The 20,851-nt window shown below is 43.9% G+C and overlaps 1 protein-coding gene across 1 annotated transcript; it reads left to right on the forward strand.

Moving 5' to 3' along the window:
- The first annotated feature begins 2,342 nt into the window (after positions 1–2,342).
- On the forward strand, positions 2,343–19,287 carry LOC107126516 (supervillin-like). The gene is made up of 3 exons (XM_065520012.1): positions 2,343–2,355; positions 2,458–2,887; positions 19,159–19,287. The coding sequence occupies exons 1-3, from the start codon at positions 2,343–2,345 to the stop codon at positions 19,274–19,276; spliced, it is 561 nt and encodes a 186-aa protein (XP_065376084.1). The 3' UTR covers positions 19,277–19,287.
- Positions 19,288–20,851: the final 1,564 nt, after the last annotated feature.

The following is a 20,851-nucleotide window of genomic DNA, read 5'->3' on the forward strand; positions in this document are numbered from 1 at the left end:
GGATTACAGGCATGCACCACCACAGCCAGCTAATTTTTTAGTAGAGACTGGGTATCACCATGTTGGCCAGGATGGTCTTGATCTCCTGACCTCATGATCCACCTGCCTTGGCCTCCCAAAGTGTTGGGACTACAGGCGTGAGCCACTGCACCTGGTCTTCATTAAATATTTTATACAGAAAAAATCAATTCTATAAAAGACTAGAATATATAAAAAGGAATATATAAAAATGCCATTATTAGTGTGTAGGGTGATTATTGGTTATTTGGGTTTTTACTTTCATTTGTCTTCATGTTAGACATTTTCTTTTCTTTCATTCTTTTTTTTTTTTTTAGAAACAGGGTGTTGCTCTCTTGCCTAGGCTGGAGTGCAGTTGCAGTATCGTAGCTCATGGCAGTCTTGAACTTCTGGGCTCAAGCTATCTGCCCATCTCAGCCTCCTGAGTAGCTGGGACTACAGATACATGCCATCAGGCCCAGCTAATTAAAAAAAAAAAAAAAAAAAAAAAAAAAAAAAACTCTTTTGGTAGAAAGAGGGTCTCACTATGTTGCCCAGACTGGTCTCAAACTCCTGGCCTCAAGCCACCCTCACACCTCAGTTTCCCAAAGCGCTGGGATTACAGGTGTGAGCCACCATGCCAGGCCCATATTAGACATTCCCTACATCAGGCACGTGTGCTATAATTAGAAACAAAGGGCAGGACGCGGTGGCTTACGCTTGTAATCCCTGTACTTTGGGAGGCTGAGGCAGGCAGATCACCTGAGGTCAGGAGTTTGAGACCAGCCTGGCCAACATGGCGAAACCTGGTCTCTGCTAAAAATACAAAAACTTACCCAGGCATTGTGGGGGATGCTTGTAATCCCATCTACTCAGGAGAGGGAGGCAGGAGAATCGCTTGAACCCAGGAGGCGGAGGTTGCAGTGAGCCGAGATCAGGCCACTGCATTCCATCCTGGGTAACAGAGCGAGACTCCATCACAAAAAGAAAAAAAACATGCCTGTAATCCCAGCACTTTGGGAGGCCGAGGTGGGCAGATCACGAGGTCAGGAGATCAAGACCATCCTGTCTAACACGGTGAAATCCCGTCTCTACTAAAAATACAAAAAATTAGCTGGGTGTGGTGATGGGTACCTGTAGTCCCAGCTGCTCAGGAGGCTGAGGCAGGAGAATGGCATGAACCTGGGAGGCAGAGCTTGCAGTGAGTGGAGATCACGCCACTGCACTCCAGCCTGGGTGACAGAGCGAGACTCCATCTCAAAAAAAAAAAAAAAAAAAAAAGCAAAGGAAAAAAGAAAAAAAACACTTCTGTAAAAGAAAGAAAAGCCTGGTGAATAATGATATGGGTCACATTGTTATGGTTACTCTCAGATCCTGGGAAACCAGCAACCATCACTTGTCCGTTGACAGCACCTCAGTTGTCTGCTGTCTTTCCCAGAGGACTCAACTCATCCTGTGGTCTCCCACATGAAATGCTAAACTCTATAAAAAAGGGTAAGTCAATAAGCGGAAATAATCACTGAACAAGGATGGAGGCACTCGGGAGTGAAGGGGCTGAGCTTAAGTTAAAGCCATGCCTTACGGGGCTTGTAGAACATGCACATTCACAGCCTTCGTAGATTTCACTGCAGATCTCAGACTTCTTCAGCAGTCCAGGTAAATAGTCACTTTAGGTGAACACACCTCAGTGAGAAACTGGTCCTTCACCGCATGGGCACCCGGGTGTGTGCTGTGTGCAGTAGAGAGTGTCACTCTATGTGTAAATACGTGTCTTTACTTGAAATCTGCACCTCTCATCCACGTGACCTTCTTGTAGGCCGATCAAATGAAGAGGAGGAAACTTCTGATTCTCCTCTGGAAAAGCAAACTCTGGTCCGGCGCGGTGGGTCACGACTGTAACCCCAGCACTTTGGGAGGCCAAGACGGGTGAATAACGAGGTCAAGAGATTGAGACCATACAGACCAGTATGGTGAAACCCCATCTCTACTAAAAATAGAAAAAATTAGCTGGGCATGGTGGCGTGTGCCTGTAATCCCAGCTACTCGGGAGGCTGAGGCAGGAGAGTCGCTTGAACCTAGGAGGCAGAGTTTGCAGCAAGCCAAGATCGCACCACTGCACTCCAGCCTGGGTGACAGAGCGAGACTCTGAAAAAAGGACAGGCAAGGCAAGGCAAGGCAGGGCAGGGCAGGGCAGGGCAGGGCAGGGCAGGGCAGGGAAGGGAAGGGAAGGGAAGGGAAGGGAAGGGAAGGGAAGGGAAGGGAAGGGAAGGGAAGGGCGGGCTCGCTCTAAATACTGCACAGCAACCTCCGGCGTCTACAGTGACTCACCCTACGGTTCAGGTACCATGGACACCCACAGTCTGGAGTCCAAAGCCAAAAGAACTGCAAGGTACAATGCAGAAAGAAGGCGACAGCTGGCAGAGAAATACGCGCTGACTCTGCATCCCAAGGCCGACTGAGTATCCCGCTATACCAAGTCCAGGAAGGAGCCTGATGCTGTCGAGAAACGAGGAGGAAAAAGTGACAAACAGGAAGAGTCAAGCAGAGATGCGAGTTCTCCGTACCCCAGGACCGAGACAATGGGGCTCAGGACCTGTGCAGGTGAATCCAAGGACTATGCCCTCCGTGGGGGTGATGGTGCTTCCGACCCGGAGGTGCTGCTGAACGTAGAAAACCAAAGACGAGGTCAAGAGCTGAGTGCCACCCGGCAGGCCCATGACCTGTCCCCAGCAGCAGAGAGTTCCTCAACCTTCTCTTTGTCTGGGCGAGACTCCTCCTTCACCGAAGTGCCACGGTCCCCAAAGCACGTGCACAGCTCCTCCCTGCAGCAGGCGGCCCCCCGGAACCCCTCCTTCGGTGACCCACAGCTATCCCCTGAGGCCCGACCCAGGTAAGCATCCAGCCCACGCTAACCACCCTGAAGGCAGGAGAATACCTTCTTTTTGCCTCTCTGTGTGATAGGGTTTGGGTATTCTTAGCATCTTGTGGAGGTTGAGGCTCATTGGAGAAATACCATGGTATATGATTCTTTTGTTGTTGTTGTTGGAGACAGGATCCCACTGTGTTGCCCAGGCTGGAATACAGTGGTGCCATCACAGCTCACTGCAGCCTCTGACTCCTAGGCTCAAGCAATTCTCCTGCCTCAGCCTACCAAGTAGCTGGGGCCACAGGCATGTGCCACCCCCAGCTAATTTTTATATTTTTTGTAGAGATAGGATTTTGCTATGTTGCCCAGGCTGATCTCGAATTCCTGGCCACAAGAGATTCTCCTGTTTGACCTCCCAACACACTGGGGTTACAGGCATGAGGCCACACCTGACCTAAGATCCTTAAATTTCCACAATATCAAAACAGGTTCTGCCAAAGCAGGAAGCCTCATGTTATTTTTGTTTGTGTGTTTCTTATGTTCTTTTTAAAAGCAAATTGAACAAGTATCATGGGGACACTTTCATGGACTCCTCACTTCAGGACCCTCTTGCTGGATGTCTCACCCCCATTTCATAGTTTGTCTTTTCACGGCTTTTCTGTAATCATATCAGAGACTGATGATTGTTGGTGATGGCTTCTGTTGCTGTGGTTAGAATCACAGAGCAAAAGAAGCACCACTAACCAGTGGAAGCATCTCAGCGCAGGGCACAGAAGTATCACTGCAATATACACGGAACAGAGCTAGACTGCCTCGTTCTGTAAATATATCACATACTAGGACACAGATATGTGTGAGAACCCTGCATTATAAAGATCAGCCATTAGAAAAACCACTGTGTAAAAGGATCCACTCAAGATAAGAGCAGCTCCCATTTGGAGAAATTGAAAAAGGTATGAAATCAGAAAGTCAGATGCCAGAAGAGACAGTATGTTTATTTCCAAATTTTAATTTTAAAAGTGTGATGACCATATTAAAAGTGCAATTTACTTAACTGTCCTGCTTAAAGGTTTGGGGTAATTGTCTAGATGGACTCAAGTTCAGACAGCAATAACTTCCCAAGTGAATTGAAAAGGGATGAGAACCTAAGCTCAGGCAGAATCATTCTGAAAGAAAAAGACTCATATGTGGGCAACACCCCTATTTCTTTCCCACTGGGACAGAGGGGTGCACACCTGGTCATCTCTAAGTGGCAGTAACACATGTGAAGCAGACCCTTGTGGTATTGAAAAGTTTTAACCCAAAGACCTGTCACCGCATACTCAATCATCCATACTAAAATATTTGGAGAGATCAGCTTCCAACAGAATTAAATACCATAGATCCCAAGGATGCACTTTGAGGACCTTTATTCAGCCTTTTGCTTTAATTACTGGAAATGTAGGGACTGTGAGTTACTGTCTAATATTTTGAAATGAAGGTCTTTTGTTTGGGGAATTTGCATTTCATTGTAGAAACCATGTTCTTTGTTTAGTTATTCTCTACCAAAGGAAGTCCTTCATATGTTTTGTGAGGAGGACAAAGAACCCAACAGACTCCAATTTAGAAAGATTATTGGAGATATTGGCCGGACGTGAGGGCTCACACCTGTAATCCCAACACTTTGGGAGGCCAAGGTGGATGGATCACCTGAGGTCAGGTGTTCGAGACGAGCCTGACCAACATTATTAAACCCTGTCTCTACTAAAAATACAAAAATCAGCTGGGCATGGTGGCATGCACATATAATTCTAGCTACTCAGGAGGCTGAGGCAGGCAAATCGCTTGAACGAAGGTTGCAGTAAGCCGAGATCACACCATTACACTCCAGCCTGGGTGACAGAGCAAGACTTCATCTCCAAAAAAAAAAAAAAAAAAAAAAAAAAAAAAAAATAATAATAATTAGCTGAGCATGGTGGCAGGTGCCTGTAATCCCAGCTACTTGGAATGAACCCGGGAGGCACCAGACTCCATCTCAAAAAAAAAGATTAAAATAAGATTATTAGAGATATATTATTACACTGGTTTAAAAGAAATATGGAATCTAATTTCAGATTACCATATGATAACTGTTGAAGTCGTTATCATGGTATCTGAGTTAGTCACCTAGATCACATATAATAGATTCTCAATAAGTTTTTTTTTTTTTTTTTTTTTTTGAGACAGAGTCTCGCTCTGTTGCCCAGGCTGGAGTGCAGTGGCCGGATCTCCGTTCACTGCAAGCTCCGCCTCCTGGGTTCACGCCATTCTCCTGCCTCAGCCTCCCGAGTAACTGGGACTACAGGTGCCCGCCACCACGCCCGGCTAATTTTTTGTATTTTTACTAGAGACGGGGTTTCACCATGTTAACCAGAATGGTCTCGATCTCCTGACCTCATGATCCTCCTGCCTCTGCCTCCCAAAGTGCTGGGATTACAGGCGTGAGCCACCGCGCCTGGCTTCAATAAGATTTTTAATCAGTTGTGACAGTAATTAAGACTTTATTGACCAGTCCTCATAAAAGGACAGGATACTTCATATTTTGTGTGAGTTAAAATCTTAATATTCTAAAATGTATATAACTTGTCTTAAGACCTAGCAAAAAGCATTGTTGATATATATAGGCCTGTAACAAAATAAAACCACTTCTTTACAGTTATTTGGATGATACATATTACCTAGAAGTTGCCATAAGCCAAGGCTTAGCCTCACAGTACTTTACTTCCATGAAAAAGATTTAAAAGAATTAAGAGATTGTAAAGGACTTCTGGAAGAGGCACAGCCTTTATTTTCTAAGTTATTTAAGGTGTACAGTTCTATGACTGATAGGCAAAGACACACAAATTAGTTTCTATATATTAGGAAAATACCTGAAATACATTTACATAAAGAGGGATGGAAAATATGTGACAAATTTGACATTTTTAAAAAATTAAGATTTGGCTGGGCGCAGTGGCTCACACCGGTAATCCCAGCACTTTGGGAGGCCGAGGCAGGCGGATCACCTGAGGTCGGGAGTTCGAGACCAGCCTGACCAACATGGAGAAACCCCCATCTCTACTAAAGATACAAAATTAGCTGGGCTAATTTCTATATGGTGCATGCCTGTAATCCCAGCTACTTGGGAGGCTGAGGCAGGAGAATCGCTTGAACCCGGGAGGCAGAAGTTGCGGTGAGCCAAGATCGCGCCATTGCACTCCAGCCTGGGTAACAACAGCAAAAGTCTGTCTCAAAATAAATAAATAAATAAATAAAAATAAGATTTACATTGTAATGACGGCAGTTATTCAGCTTTTAAAAATGGATTTAAAATGTATTAAAATTCTGCTTATTCTTTATCTGGAGCCAGGAAATCCAAGTTTCAGAAAGTCATTGTCTGATTTCCATTTGGGGGAAGTAAGGTAAACTGAAACATACTTTGTAACCTAAAACAATAACAAAAGAAACCTCTTTGGTGACCTAAATAACCATAAGTGAAAATAATAATGTCATCTGATATGGAAAAATGTAGCAGAAAAATTTAAGAAGATAACAAGCGAAGAAACAAACTATCCTTAAATAACAATTTTAATGCTGTGGGGTTTTTCTTTGTGGATTTGCTCTGTCACTAAAATGGAATACTTTTCTCACTGCTACACTCACTTATCAGCTTGCTCTGCCAAACATTTTGGCTGTTAAATCTCTGAAGCAACTCATTCCCATTTAATCATTTTATTCTGTGCTAACTAGCAAGAGGCTGTTTTCTTTTATTATTTAAATATGAATACAACACTCATGAATATACCTTCAAAAGACCACCTATAATGTCCTAAACATTCAAATGTGAGTCCCATCTCCAATGCTGTTTTTGAATGTGCTCATGTACACTAACACCTGTACACACCTGTGCATATATACGGAATAGTCATTAATTCTCATACTTCACTGTACTATACTCCTTTTAAACATTACAGGCTAAATGACAGTCTTTAGGACAATATTTACCTAAGTAATAAATTTATTTTACAATTCTTTAGTATTCAGTGTATATGATAAAGAAGATTTTTTTTTAATTAGTTAATTGATTAGTTGATATTACAGGGTCTTTAGCTCAGAAATCCTGTTAGATGCCCAGGAATTCAGATGAATACATTGTTCTGAAGAAAACTAAGAATACACATAGTAACGAAATAGGTGAAGTAGAGAATAATAAGATACTTCCAGCCCCACCTCTCTAACCCTTCCAAACCTGTAAACTTGGAATTTTGTAATATTTGCAGGAGAGGTAGTGTTACTGATAGGAACCATTCTTTGCTAATTCCACCACTGTGAATTTTAGAATAAAATTCAAAAGGATTTGAGTCCTACAGATTATTTAAATTTTTAAACATCTGAGCTTCTGCTACTACTGGAAATTCCGAATCCAAAGCTCTTGTTGAATTTGTTACTTTATGCATCTCATGTATAAAGGAAATGCGCTGTCTTTGTTACTTTTATGAATGGAGAAATTCACTATCTCCAGTCCTGCTGCTGTGTTTGCTGAGCATCCAGCTGTCACGCTGTATTCTCTGGGAACTATGTGACTGGCAAAGAGAGTGAAATGGAAGGCAGACCTCATTTTCTAGTGGTGATCCACTCTAGAAAACCCTCGTTTGTTAGTTTTGTTTGTCATTACTGTACTGCAGCCCCTCACCACTCCTTTCTCCTTAGCAAATTTTATCCTTAGTGGTCAGAACACGACATGGAGGTTTCATGCAGAGCTGAGGCTGACACTGGACCCCTGGGAGAGTTGCCATTGGTGGATGATGGTCTGGGCAGGGCTGCCATGGATGCCAGACAGCTGCGGATCCACTCAGGAAATAGATCAGGGCACCCTCTGGAATGCAGCTTCTGCAACACCTTGACACGGTGCAGCCTGAGTCACTAAGAAAGGAAGGGGCTTGTGCTAGGCACTTGGAGTTTATTTCTGGTTGCATTTGCTCATCTCCCGATGAGAGGTTTTAGTCTAAAAACTGACTCCAGAGCCTCAAGCTCTCTTGGCTCAGTGTTCTGTTTCCATGCACTGAGAGAGGTGTCTGCAGGAAAGCATCGTGCTTGACCTTCCAGGCTCCCGTGTCCACTAGCAGGCAGGTTTTCTGACACGGGCTGCGGGATTCAGGACAGCGCATCATGGAGAAACACACATCTCGGGAGCCACTCTGTAAAGAACAGACCTCTAGGTCCTCCTAACAGCTTGTTCTATTACTGGAATGGAATTGGCTTCACCTTTCAGTCCCTGTACCCCCAAACACCTGTTGCTCCCTGCCATACTCTAGAATCCCAGCTGTCAAAATAGATGGGTAAGTCATTTCCATTTTTTTTTTCATTTTATTCTGTTCTTGTTGGCAAGTGACAATTTTCTTTTACTTTCTTTCTTTCTTTTTTTATTTTTTTGTAAGAGAAAGTCTCACTCTGTTGTCCAGGCTGGAGTGCAGTGGCACAATCTCACTGCAGCCTTGATTTCCTGGGTCCAAGCGTTCCTCCTGCCTCAGCCTCCTGAGTAGTTGGGACTACAGGAACATGCCACCATGCCTGGCTAATTTTTGTACTTCTTGGTAGAGACGGGGTTTAGCCATGTTGCCCAGGCTGGTCTCGAACTCTTGGGTTCAAGTGATTCACCTGCCTCGGCCTCCCAAAGGGTTGGGACTACAAGCATGAGCTACTGCACCTGGCAGACAATTCCTATTCATTGGATTAAATATAAATATATCTCCTCAAACCCTAGCTACTATGTACACTAGCTAAAAACTCAAAGGTGTGTGAGATTTTAAATGCAAAATTTTGTCCTTGAGCCTGTGTCCTTGCAGATTTTGTACCTGTGCGTATCTGCAGAACAGTCATTAGCAGTTTTTCCAAACAAGCAACTTTTAGCAAATTAACTGTTAATTTTAATGAGACTCAGAAGTTAATAGCCATTCTTAACATTTTCTAATTAGAAGCTGTTATATAATTAGAGCTGGACACCAACATGGTGAAACTAATTTGACTGTGCTGGATTTGACTTCACTTTGGTAATAGGAAGCACTTTTTAGTCTATAGACCCTTGGGAGTTGTAGGGAATTAAAGTGTATCATTATATACTATTATATACTTGGGGATACAACGCAAGGGCAACCCCTGGCCTTTATGAAAACTTGGAGTGAGTTACTATTTCCTGGTAATATAATTCCCTGCCAGCCAGTTGCTGCATCAAAACAGTTCTGATACACCTGAAGTCACCACTTCCTTGTTCTGGTCCCCCGTAACCCTGTAAGCCCCTCCCCTTGTAGGTGACCTCTGCCCTGTGAAGGGTTGGCTCACCCCAAGATTCCACAAAACAAATTATCTGTTTGTTTATGTGTACATAAAGGCTTTTTAAGTACCTTCAAGTAAATCCAGATAAACTGTTTCTACAGGGCCCCTGCTCTTTTTTCCTAAACTCTCTAACTTTTGTTTGTTTGTTTGTTTGTTTGTTTGTTCGAGATGGAGTCTCACTCTGTCGCCCAGGCTAGAGTGCAATGGCGTGATCTCGGCTCATTACATCCTCCACCTCCTAGGTTCAAGTGATTCTCCTGCCTCAGCCTCCCCGAGTAGCTGGAATTACAGACACCCACCACCACGCCAGGCTAATGTTCTTATTTTTTGTAGAGGCGGAGTTTGGCCATGTTGGCCAGGGTAGTCTCAAACTCCTGACCTCAAATGATCTGCCCACCTGGACCTCTCAAAGTGCTGGGATTACAGGCGTGAGCCACCACGCCTGACCTGAAACTAACGTTCAAAGGACAAAACCAACAAACTCCCTGTTCGACAATGATGAAAAATAGCACTGACATAAAGAATCTTAGACTCTCAGAAACAGCAGTAACCCTGGAGATTGTTTAGTTAAAAAACCCATTTATACATGGGAAAAACTAAAGATTTAAAAAGTAACTTGATCGAGACCATAGAGCTTCTTTGACAAAACTGAGACCATCATTCGTCCATTCATTCAAGTTCTCTGCACCTCTCAGAGCTCTTTCCACTGCACACCACTCTCCATTTATGTCAATGCTATTTTTCATCATTGTGGAAGAAGAGTTTGCTGGTTTTTTCCCTTTGAGGTTAGATATTTTAGGAAAGAAGATGAGGGCATTATAGAAACATATGTATAGAGACATCCATACTTATGGATTTGCATAAGCCACTTAAAGCCTTCTCAAAAAGAAAATGAAAACTTGTAGTCTAGGACGATTCGAACTCATTGGGCATCCTTCCACGTATCCATATCTCATCGCTGTTGATTTGTGGGTTAACTTCAACTCCAAGGTAGTTTAGCTAATCACTCGAGAAAATTATGTTGAGCCTCCTGTGTACCAGGCACTCTGCTCCTAGCTGGGCATATCCATTTGGTTTTGAGTATGAGAAATAACTACCACACAGTGGGGCAAACATGATTCTCCAGGTCAAGTTTGAGTGACATGGGAGTACCGAGGATGGGGTATTAATTATTCCCCCTTGGGGAAGTGGTCTTAATTGAACCAAGTCCTTAAAGATACGGTGTGTTTGCTAGATGTGGAAGGGAGGCTGCCCTAAGCAGGAAGGCACAGATGTCCAACACAGACCTGGAAGGAGGAATATAGGAGGAAGTGGAGAGCCAGGTGGGGACAATCATGGAGCACCTCAGATGACATGACCAGGCATTTGCCCTTTTCTGTGTGGACAGTGGGAAGTGCCTAAAGGATTTTAAAGCAAGCACGATTGATCATGAATTTGGAAATATTGCTCCAAAGGAGTGTGGAGGATTGCTCTGAAGGATAATTGATTCCCATCAGGGAGGTCCATTATAGTGGTTGCAGTTGCCCAGGCCTGAGATAATGAGGTCTCTGGTTCCAGTTGGGGCTTTGTCATTAACATGGCCCTATTTGGCATTTTTTTAGATAGTCTGGGAGATATTGATGGTAGGGGTGATCAGATTTCTGGAGGAGGAATTGTAAATAAGTTTGATGACTAAAAGAGAGAGGGGAGAGGAGAGAGATGGAGGGCAAAGAGAGGTAAGAAGGAGAGGAAGAAAGAGATAGAGAACAGGAGCATGTAGGCAGGAGAGCACATGTACCTGGAATGATGGTTAGAAACTATCAAGGTGAAATTTAATAAAGTCCTGTATTTAGAGGGGAAAAAAATCAGTGCACAAGTTCAAGACTGGGGAAACTTGATTAACAGCAGTTCATGGGAAACAGACCTAGGGGTTTTAGTTGATAGCAAGTTCTTTATATGACTGCCAAAGTGATTACTCCAATCTTGGGGGACATTAATGAAAGTGAGTTGCCAATAACACAGGTAGGCAATGGTCTCCCTGCATCCTGCAGTGGCCAGATTACATCTAGGTATCTCTTTCTAATAGAGGCCCTGACAAATGTGTCCAGAGAAGAGTCCACCTTCCCATCTGCCCTGCTTTCCTGACCTTTCCAGGTTGTTTTTTTGTTTGTTTTTGTTTTGTTTGTTTTGTAACTTCTCTCTGTCTTAATAGAAACTGGAATCATTTGTGGAGTCACTTCCACTTTCTGTGGTGTTTGGACTCTACACCAGTCTGCTGCCATCATCAGACTATGAGTTTCCCAGAGACATCAGAGCTGGAGCTTGGCTCAGCTTGGCATAGGGAGCCCTGATCTTATCAGTTTGGCTTCCGGGTTGCTGATGATTGTACTGGAAGGGAAAAGAGGAGAAAGAGGTCGTGAGCCAAATGAGGAGTCCCACAGATGCCACTTCACGGGCACCCTATGTCATAGGAAGGATATTCAAATGCCCAGCACCTAACGGGTACAAAATAGAAGACTGAATAAGACCTGCTTGGTGATAACACAACAGGGCGACAATAGTGTAATAATTGTGTATTTTAAAATAACTAAAAGTAGAATTCAATTGTTTGTGACACAAAGAATAGGGGATGGATACCCCATTCTCCATGATGTGATTATTACGCATTGCACGCCCGTACCAAAACATCTCAGGTACCGGCCAGGCATGGTAATCCCAGCACTTTGGGAGGCCAAGGCGGGTGGATCACAAGGTCAGGAGATCAAGACCATCCTGGCTAACATGGTGAAACTCCGTCTCCACTAAAAATAGAAAAATTAGCCAGGTGTGGTGGTGGGTGCCTGTAGTCCCAGCTGCTCGGGAGGCTGAGGCAGGAGAATGGCATGAACCCAGGAGGCGGAGCTTGCAGTGAGCCGAGATGGCGCCACTGCACTCCAGCGTGGGTAACAGAGCCAGATTCCGTCTCAAAAAAACAAAAAACAAAAAAACTCGGGTATCCCATAAATACATACACTTACTATGTACCCACAGAAATTAAAAATTAAAACAAAAAACAAATGCCAAGCACCCTGGATCATGGCTGTCAAACCCAGAAGAGGATTTTAGCAATTTTATCAGGATTCCTCCAGACATGGCACTGTGAATTTGCTATTAAGCCCATCTATAAGTCTGGTAAGGATGATTGCAGTGATAGCATTACTTGAATAAAAGCCTTAAGAGAAGGTTAGATACCTTGCCTTAGTCATTTTCATATCTCCTTCACTGCAACTGGCCATATCCAATAATACCGAGAGACCTAGTGAATAATTTTTGAATGAATGTTCTGCTGTTTTCTGTTTGCTTAAAGTGTCACCAAACTATTGCAGTGCTGTTTGAAATAGCCAATCTGCAAACAATCTGCAAAAAACCTATGAGACACTTGCACCTGAATGTAAATTATGTACAGTTTCCTTCACTGAGAAAATCATACTGTGAAGAAAATGTCAGCTGAACTAAACAGCAGGCTTAGTGATGTTGTTAATTTCCCTTCCGGTGCGAGCCTTTTATCTAATCATGGAGCAGGGACACCGATCGGCGGAACACACTGTGAGCAGCACTTGTTTATCTGACAAGGCTCTTTCTACTTTGTCTGGGATTGGGGTTCTTGTATGTGGTCTGAGTCAGGCTGCTCATAAATATTATTAAACAGTAAATGCAAATCGTGATAAGTGAGCAGAAAATCATCGGCCACTTGTGGAACATTGTGAACTGAGTCCACAGCCCTGAAAGGCTGATTTCATCTCATGATGAAAGCTGTCAAGTCCCCGATTACGTTGTTCTAGGAGTGGTGGCTCAAATCAGGAGATGAGGGGATGCCAATCCAGCCTCGCATCTTCCTCAGATTCCAGAATTTTCTGACAGTTGTGCTGTCTGCATATACCTCCTCTCTCCCTCCTTTCTGGGCTGCGGTTACAGATTTCGGGCCTTCAGCACTGAGATGAGCTCAAAGGGAGACTGGAAGAAATTGGTTATCTCATATGTTTATCCTGCTTCTGCCCCCGGAAAATGCTACATTTTCATTGCTAAAGAAGTCCTTACTCTGTAACCCAATGATGACATATTTTGATTATTTATTTATTTATTTTGTAACAGGGTCTAACTCTGTTGCCCAGGCCAGAGTGCAGTGGTGTGATCTCAGCTCATTGCCACCTCTACCTCCCAGGATCAATCGATTCTCCTGCCTCAGCCTCCCAAGTAGGGGGGACTACTGGCCAACGCTACCACGCCCAGCTAATTTTTGTATTTGTTGGTAGAGATGGAGTTTCACCATGTTGGCCAGTCTGGTCTCAAACTCCTGACCTCAAGTGATCCGCCCACCTTGGCCTCCCAAAGTGCCAGGATTACAGGCATGAGCCACCATGCCTGGCTGACATATTTTTAAGATGAGATACAATTTACATCAAATGCACAGATTTTAAAGATGCAGGTTGGTGAGTTTGGGTAAATGTATAACCATTATCCCAGTCAGGACAGGACAGGACAGTGTGCCTCTGTCCACCAGAATTGATTCTTGACTCTATGGGCAAAGACTGCTGTAGCCTCATAGTATCCTGTGTGCTACTCATTATGTTGTATAAAGCAAATCACCCACTGTTAATTTCTTAACCAGACCTTAATTATTTATCAAAAATAAGCATAATATTAAGGAATACTTCATAAAATAACAGCACACAAGATGAAAATAAATGAAAAAGAAGAATAAAAAGAAAAATACCACTCTTCAGATGTGATCTCTTTTTTTATTCATGTTTTTAAAAACTCACCTACTATTTTACTATCTCTGTAAAACAATGTCCTCTGGGCCCCAGAAGTAAGTTTTGTACTTTGATGGATGATATATTTTAAAATCTGAGTTGAGCATCGCTTTGCCAACCCCTCAGTATTATGATCAGGCTGTGCTGCTCCGAGGTGGAAAGCTCAGTCCACAACCTTCCACTGCCTGTCTCCATTGATTTTTATGCTGTTCATTGGAGAAACAAAGGAACAAGGTAATTGGGTTCTGCAGAATTCATAGGTAATCGCGTAATTCTGCTGACGGTGGAACCGGCACTAGAGAGAGATCCACATCCGGTCAGGGTTGTGGCTGTGATCGGGAAGTTCTTGGTGTCTTCCTTGCTTAATCTTGGAGTCCATGAACACTGGCATCCCAACCTCATTCTTACCCATTCAAGCCAAGGGAGCAGCCATTTTCCAGAATGTGGAAGCTTGTTGCTCTGGAAGGCTGGAAGGTGCAGGCTGGGGGTTCCTGCTGCACTGGGTCCGAGCCCCATCCTTTTGTTACCAGCTGTGTGATTGTGGGCAGTTAATGTCCTTTTCCCTTGCACCTCACCGTCTGCATCTATGAAGTGGGGATGAGAAGACCTCATAGAGTTGCTGTGGAGATTGTCATTCACCAGTTCGTCCATTCCATGAGCATCTGAGACCTGCTGTTCGCCACACATAGCTTTGAGTGCCGAGGAGATGAACATGAACGAAGTTTCTCTCTCCAGAGGCTGTCACATCCTAGTGAGGAAAGAGGGCTGTAACGGAGCGGGCGGTAGGGATGATGTTAGTGAGACCACAGATCGGGGAGGGCCTCAGAGCCACCGCAAGGGCTTTGGGTTTGGCGCTACTTGATATGTGGAGCCAAAGGAGGGTTTCAACAAGAGGAATGATCCATCTGCCTTACAGTTCAAAGTATTACGCTGGCTGCTAAGCGGAAGATAGACTTTAGGGGGCCAGGATGAAACCAGGTAGAATAATGAGGGGGTCATCCTGGTGACATAGGTGAGAGACGGTGGTGGCTTGAACTAGAATGATGGCAGCACAGGTGGTGGAAAGAGGTTATATTTTGAAGGTAACCAGGAGAACTTGCTGATGAGGTAGGGGTGGGGTTTGAAAGAAACAGAGGGATCAAAGGTGAGTCTCAATTTTTTGGCCAAGGCAACTCACAGCAGAGATTTGCCATAGGGAAGACTCCAGTACAAGTTGGAACAGAGGGAAGTTGAAAGTTCATTTTCTGGATGTGTAAATTTAAGATGTCTATTAGACATCCAAGTTGAAATGTCAAGAGCACCTGGGGCTCTGTATAGTGGGGGTGGGGAGGAGAACTCAGCTAAGAAGGCTGATGAGGGAGGTAAGAGACAGAAGAGGGGGGTGACGAAGTATCGACACTGCTGCACGACTCAGAAGTGGCTGCATTCTGCAAGATCATGGCTCGCAGCACCCAGGAGAGCCTGTGCACCATCAGTATCTGCTTTAGGCCTCTCCTCATCCCTCTCTCTTTTCCGTTTTGGATGGCAGATAACCTCACCCAAATATATGCAGGAGCCAACCTCAAGGATCCTGAAAGCCTTACTTGGAGAAATCCTTTCCTAGACCACTCCGCTTTACATGTACTAAAGACAAACTCAGGCCCTCCTGGTGAGGCTGGACTCACCCTGCTTAAAATCGCATGACTTCTGAATTGGGTGTCCATAAGTATTATGTCTTCAAAACACAAAAAGAGAAATTTGTAAACTTTCTGTGCTGTGTTGACTATGAAGAAGGAAGAAGATAAGAAGCAAGCATTTTAAAAGGCTTATTATGTTCTAGGAATGATACCTTCACATACATTTGTTTATTTCTTATTTATTTATTATGTTTTAGATACAGAGTCTCACTCTATCACACAGGCTGGAGTGTGGTGATGCAATCCTAGCTCACAGCAACCTCAAACTCCTGGGCTCAAGCAATATTCCTACCTCAGCCCCCTGAGTAGCTAGTTCTACAGACACGTGCCACCACGCTTGACAAATTTTTAAATTTTTTATAGAGATGGGGTCTCGCTATGTTGCCCAGTCTGGCTCAAACTCCTGGCTTCAAGAGATCCTCCTGCCTCAGCCTCCAAAAGGGTTGGGATTACAGGAGGCATGAGCTACCACACCTGGCCTGTTTGTTTCTTACTACATACAGTTGTATTTATTTTACAGATGTTCCTCATCTTATGACAGAGTTGCATCCCAATAAATACATCATAACTTGAAAATATTGCAAGTGAGAAAAATAAAGGAAACATTAAGTCAAAAATGCGCTTAATACACCCAACCTACCTCAGACATGCTCAGAACACTCACGTTAGCTTGGATTTGGACAGAGCCATCTGGCCATGCAGCACACTGTGGGGACGGGTCGTTCCCCCCACGGTTGTGTGGCTGGTGGCAATCTGGGAGCGGCGGCTCACTGCCTCTGCCCAGCATCGCAGGGGAGCGTCACACCACATACCACCAGCCCAGGAAAAGAACAGAATTCACAATTCTAAGCACAAGTGCTCCTGAATCCCTATCGCTTCCACAACATCTTAAAGTCAATAAATCTTACATTGTAAGTCTGAGACTGTCTATATACTCAGACTTTGAGTATTCTCCACCCTGGCAGTAGTCCTTTGGTTTTTGGCTGGTTCCATATCTCAGGTGTAACAAGCAAATGGAGTCCAGTAAGTCCCCAGTGTCTGTGTGGGATTTCCATTTTATAAATACTGACCCAACATGCTTCCACAAGCCCCTGATGGAGTTTGATGGTGATGCTGACCAAGTTTTATTCTTGCCAGTGAAGGTTATATTCAAAAAGTTGTACTGCACTTCGTTTACAAAGCCCTCTATTATACGGAAAGCGTTCAGCCTAAACATAACCCTGTGAAGGCGGCAGATTCGTTATGGGAACTTGATGTCATTTCTAACAGCAGGCGTCTGCTGGCCCCTCTTCCCTCTGCACGCTGGACTGAGTTGCGCTGCCTTCGTTCCTGGCTGCGGGTGATGTGCCAAACTCTTCCCATCAAATAAAAGTTGAGAAATTGGACCCTTTGTAGTTGGAAATGAAATGGCTCTAGATACAGCTTCACTTTTTATTTGCTGTGGGCAAAATTGATGTGATGCAGAGGATTGGGAGGTGGGGTGATAGTTTTAGGAGTAGCAAGGCCGGAGGATCTTACTGGAGAAACAGATCAGTCCAAGCCCAGACTGAGACAGAGGTCAGTACAATAGCGGTTCCTGATACCTGCCTGTCTCCTCCAACCAAAACTCAAACCAAAATGATTTTAGAAAATTAATTGATTATAACTCTTATTTTCTTTTAGAAATTGCTTTGAGCTGGAATGTGTTTCCAGCCTGGTATTTAAAAACTCTTGCCGATAGGATCATAAGATTTTGAGTTGGTAAAACATTGTAACTAGCCTGTAGAATTTACTTTTTTTTTTCTTTCTAAATTTTAAGAAGAGACAGGGCAGTAATCTGAGTGTTCCTCCTGTGACTTGTTCCACGTTGTTAAAACAACGTTGTCCTTACCCATGATGTTTCGCTAAAATACCTTCAGTCTGGCATAATTACTCGGTCACATTCCGCATGGCGTCATTACTCAATTGTGTGTCAAGAAATGAATGTGTGGATTGTATATTACCTTGACTACCTGTGGTATAAGGTTTTTAATGGCTGGGTTGATTTCTGATTCATCTTTGTCCTTCCTTAGCTTATTACTTGCACGAAGTAGGCGCTCAATAAACATCAGTAGAACGAACCCGAGTTAGTACTTGTAACTCTTGCGTTGGTTGCATTACTCAGTGATAACTATAAAAGGCAAGTGTATAATAGCAACTAAAATATAATCTCATTGAATTTTTTAGAATTTACTTTTATTATTCTCTTTATTTGAAATGTGTTGTTTTACATGGATGCTATTTTTATATTAGGTTATTTACCCATCTGCCTCAACAAAACTTAGGGAAATTAAGTTTCCTTTTATTTTTAGTCAGCTACTTACAAGAGAATATCCTGGTATTTTTGGGCAGAGTGTGATTATAACAGACTCCTTTATAATAATTTAAAATTACTTGGGAAAACACATGATTTACTGGCCTTAGATACATTTATTTCCACCTCTTGCTTTTAGTAGTGAGTCGAGTCACATGTCCTGGATATTCCATGAAGCGAATATAAACTCTATGGTAAAATGTGCTTATACATTTTCAAAAACCAGGGTTATTCTTTTATTTAATAGCATAATTTTTTTTTTAAGTTTTGCTTTAGGTTCAGGGGTACATGTGCAGGTTTGATATATAGGTAAAGTGCATGTCACCAGGGTTGAGGGTATGAAATATTTCGTCACCCAGGTATTAAGCACAGCACCCAGCAGGTAGTGTTTTGATCTTCGCCCTCCTTCCTCTCTCTTCCGTCAGGTGGGCCTTCTTGTCTGTTGTTCCCTCTTTGTGGCCATATGTAATCCACGTTTAACTCCCACTTATGAGTGGGGATTATTCTTTTTTTTTTTTTTTTTTGAGATGGAGTCTCACTCTGTCACCAGGCTGGAGTGCAGTGGCTCGATCTCACTGTAACCTCTGCCTCCTGGGTTGAAGCGATTCCCCTGCCTCAGCCTCCTGAGTAGCTGGGACTACAGGTGGCCCCCCACCACGCCTGGCTAATTTTTGTATTTTTAGTAGAGATGGGTTCTCACTGTGTTAACCAGGATGGTCTTGATCTCCTGACCTTGTGATCTACCCGCCTTGGCCTCTTTTTTTTTTTTTTTTTTGAGACGGAGTCTCGCTCTGTTACCCAGGCTGGAGTGCAGTGGCGTGATCTCGGCTCACTGCAAGCTCCGCCTCCCGGGTTCATGCCATTCTCCTGCCTCAGCCTCCGGAGTAGCTGGGACTACAGGTGCCCACCACTGCGCCCGGCTAGTTTTTTGTATTTTTAGTAGAGACGGGGTTTCACCGTGTTAACCAGGATGGTCTCGATCTTCTGACCTCGTGATCCGCCCGCCTCTGCCTCCCAAAGTGTTGGAATTACAGGCGTGAGCCACCGCTCCCGGCTGAGGATTATTTTTAATAAAATTCAGCCTTTAGATTTTAAGTTATAGTAAAATCTATGTGTATGTTGACATTTTAATAGAGATTATCTGTTTTTTGTTGTTGTTGTTGTTTTCTATTTTGTACACAATAGTACAGGGAAACCCAAACATGACTGGTTTCTCCAGAAAGATTCCGAAGGGGACACACCTTCACTTATCACCTGGCCGTCCAGGTACCCGCACGCTGGCCTCTGGGGTGTGCGTGCATGAGTGTTGCTTCTTCCCGCCTGACCTGCGGTTCCACACATCAGCTGACATCTGCTCTCCTCTTGCCCTTTTTAATACTGGTGCACTTGAAAATCATGTGGAAGTTACTTTCAAATCATTTGCTTTTCTCCTCCACATGCCCTAATCCATGCTGATAGTATCTCTCCTTCCTCCTCTTTTTCCCGCTTTCTTGATTGACAAACCTTTTATTTCACCTCTTACTTTTCCCTTCTCACCAACTCACATAGGACTGGCCAGTGAGGGGCAGTAGTGAGCGCCCAGCCAGGCCCTGGGCTGCTTTCCTGAGCTGACTCACACTCTCCAGCCGGCGTCCCCTCTGCTCAACTCCCCACTGCTCCCAGCCCTTCCAACCTCCTTGCTTTCATATCTCCTCATCTCTAAACCAGAAGTTAATTTTCAACAGTTAAATTTAGGGCATGTGGTTTTAAAAGCAAACAAAACCCCCTATCATTTCATTTTTAAGACTGAGGGCAGGGAGAGGCGGAAGGAGTCAGAATGAATAAGTCATGGAAGGACAAAGCTCCCCACACAGAGTTTCTGACAGTTATTTTGTTCTCAGCTGAGGACAACATGCAGATTGTCTCTGATCAGAAGTGCGCATTCCACAGGAGAACTGGAGCCGCGCTTCGGTCTCCTTTTGATTTTTTTTTTTTTTTTTTTTTTTTTTTTGAGACGGAGTCTCGCTCTGTCGCCCAGGCTGGAGTGCAGTGGCCGGATCTCAGCTCACTGCAAGCTCCGCCTCCCGGGTTCACGCCATTCTCCTGCCTCAGCCTCCCGAGTAGCTGGGACTACAGGCGCCCGCCACCTCGGCCGGCTAGTTTTTTGTATTTTTTTAGTAGAGACGGGGTTTCACCGTGTTAGCCAGGATGGTCTCGATCTCCCGACCTCGTGATCTGCCCGTCTCGGCCTCCCAAAGTGCTGGGATTACAGGCTTGAGCCACAAACGTTTTAAGTATGAAAAACTCCAACACTGGCTCATCTCTGAGAAAAATAACAACTCAGAATGTTTTCTTTTCCTGAGTTGTTCGTAGTCACCACCTATGTGTGTGTCTGTCTGGATTGTCCTTTAATGACGCATATATAGATGCCCTGCCTGTTATGTTAAAAAAAAAAAAAAATAGGAGTTTTTATCAAATTTAGCAGGATTCACTTGTCATTCAATAAACTATTCTTTTCCATACAGTGCACGTCATAAATAATTACTTTTGCCAATTAAGCTTAGGTAAAGTGTCTACATTCCTCTCCCCACAAGAAATCCCTTTTCCCACTCCAAAAGCCCTCTTTACTTTTAAAGCTGAGCCCTAATCAGTTTTCCATTCTCAAGTAGTTGGAATTGTGTCTCCTTTCCCACTATATGGTACTTCAAAAAGCAAAAATAAGAACTAGATAACACTATTAAATGTTTACTCTTTGCTCAGCACTAAGCCATGTGCTTTGCAAATGTCACATTACACTATGTCACTATTATTTCCATTTAAAAGGTGAAGAAACTGAGGCTTACTTAGGGCAAGTGAGTTGCCCAGCACCACCCAGGCCAATCTGACTGAGCCAGGATCT

Source organism: Macaca fascicularis, chromosome 9, assembly GCF_037993035.2.
Source record: "Macaca fascicularis isolate 582-1 chromosome 9, T2T-MFA8v1.1".
Taxonomy (NCBI): domain Eukaryota; kingdom Metazoa; phylum Chordata; class Mammalia; order Primates; family Cercopithecidae; genus Macaca; species Macaca fascicularis.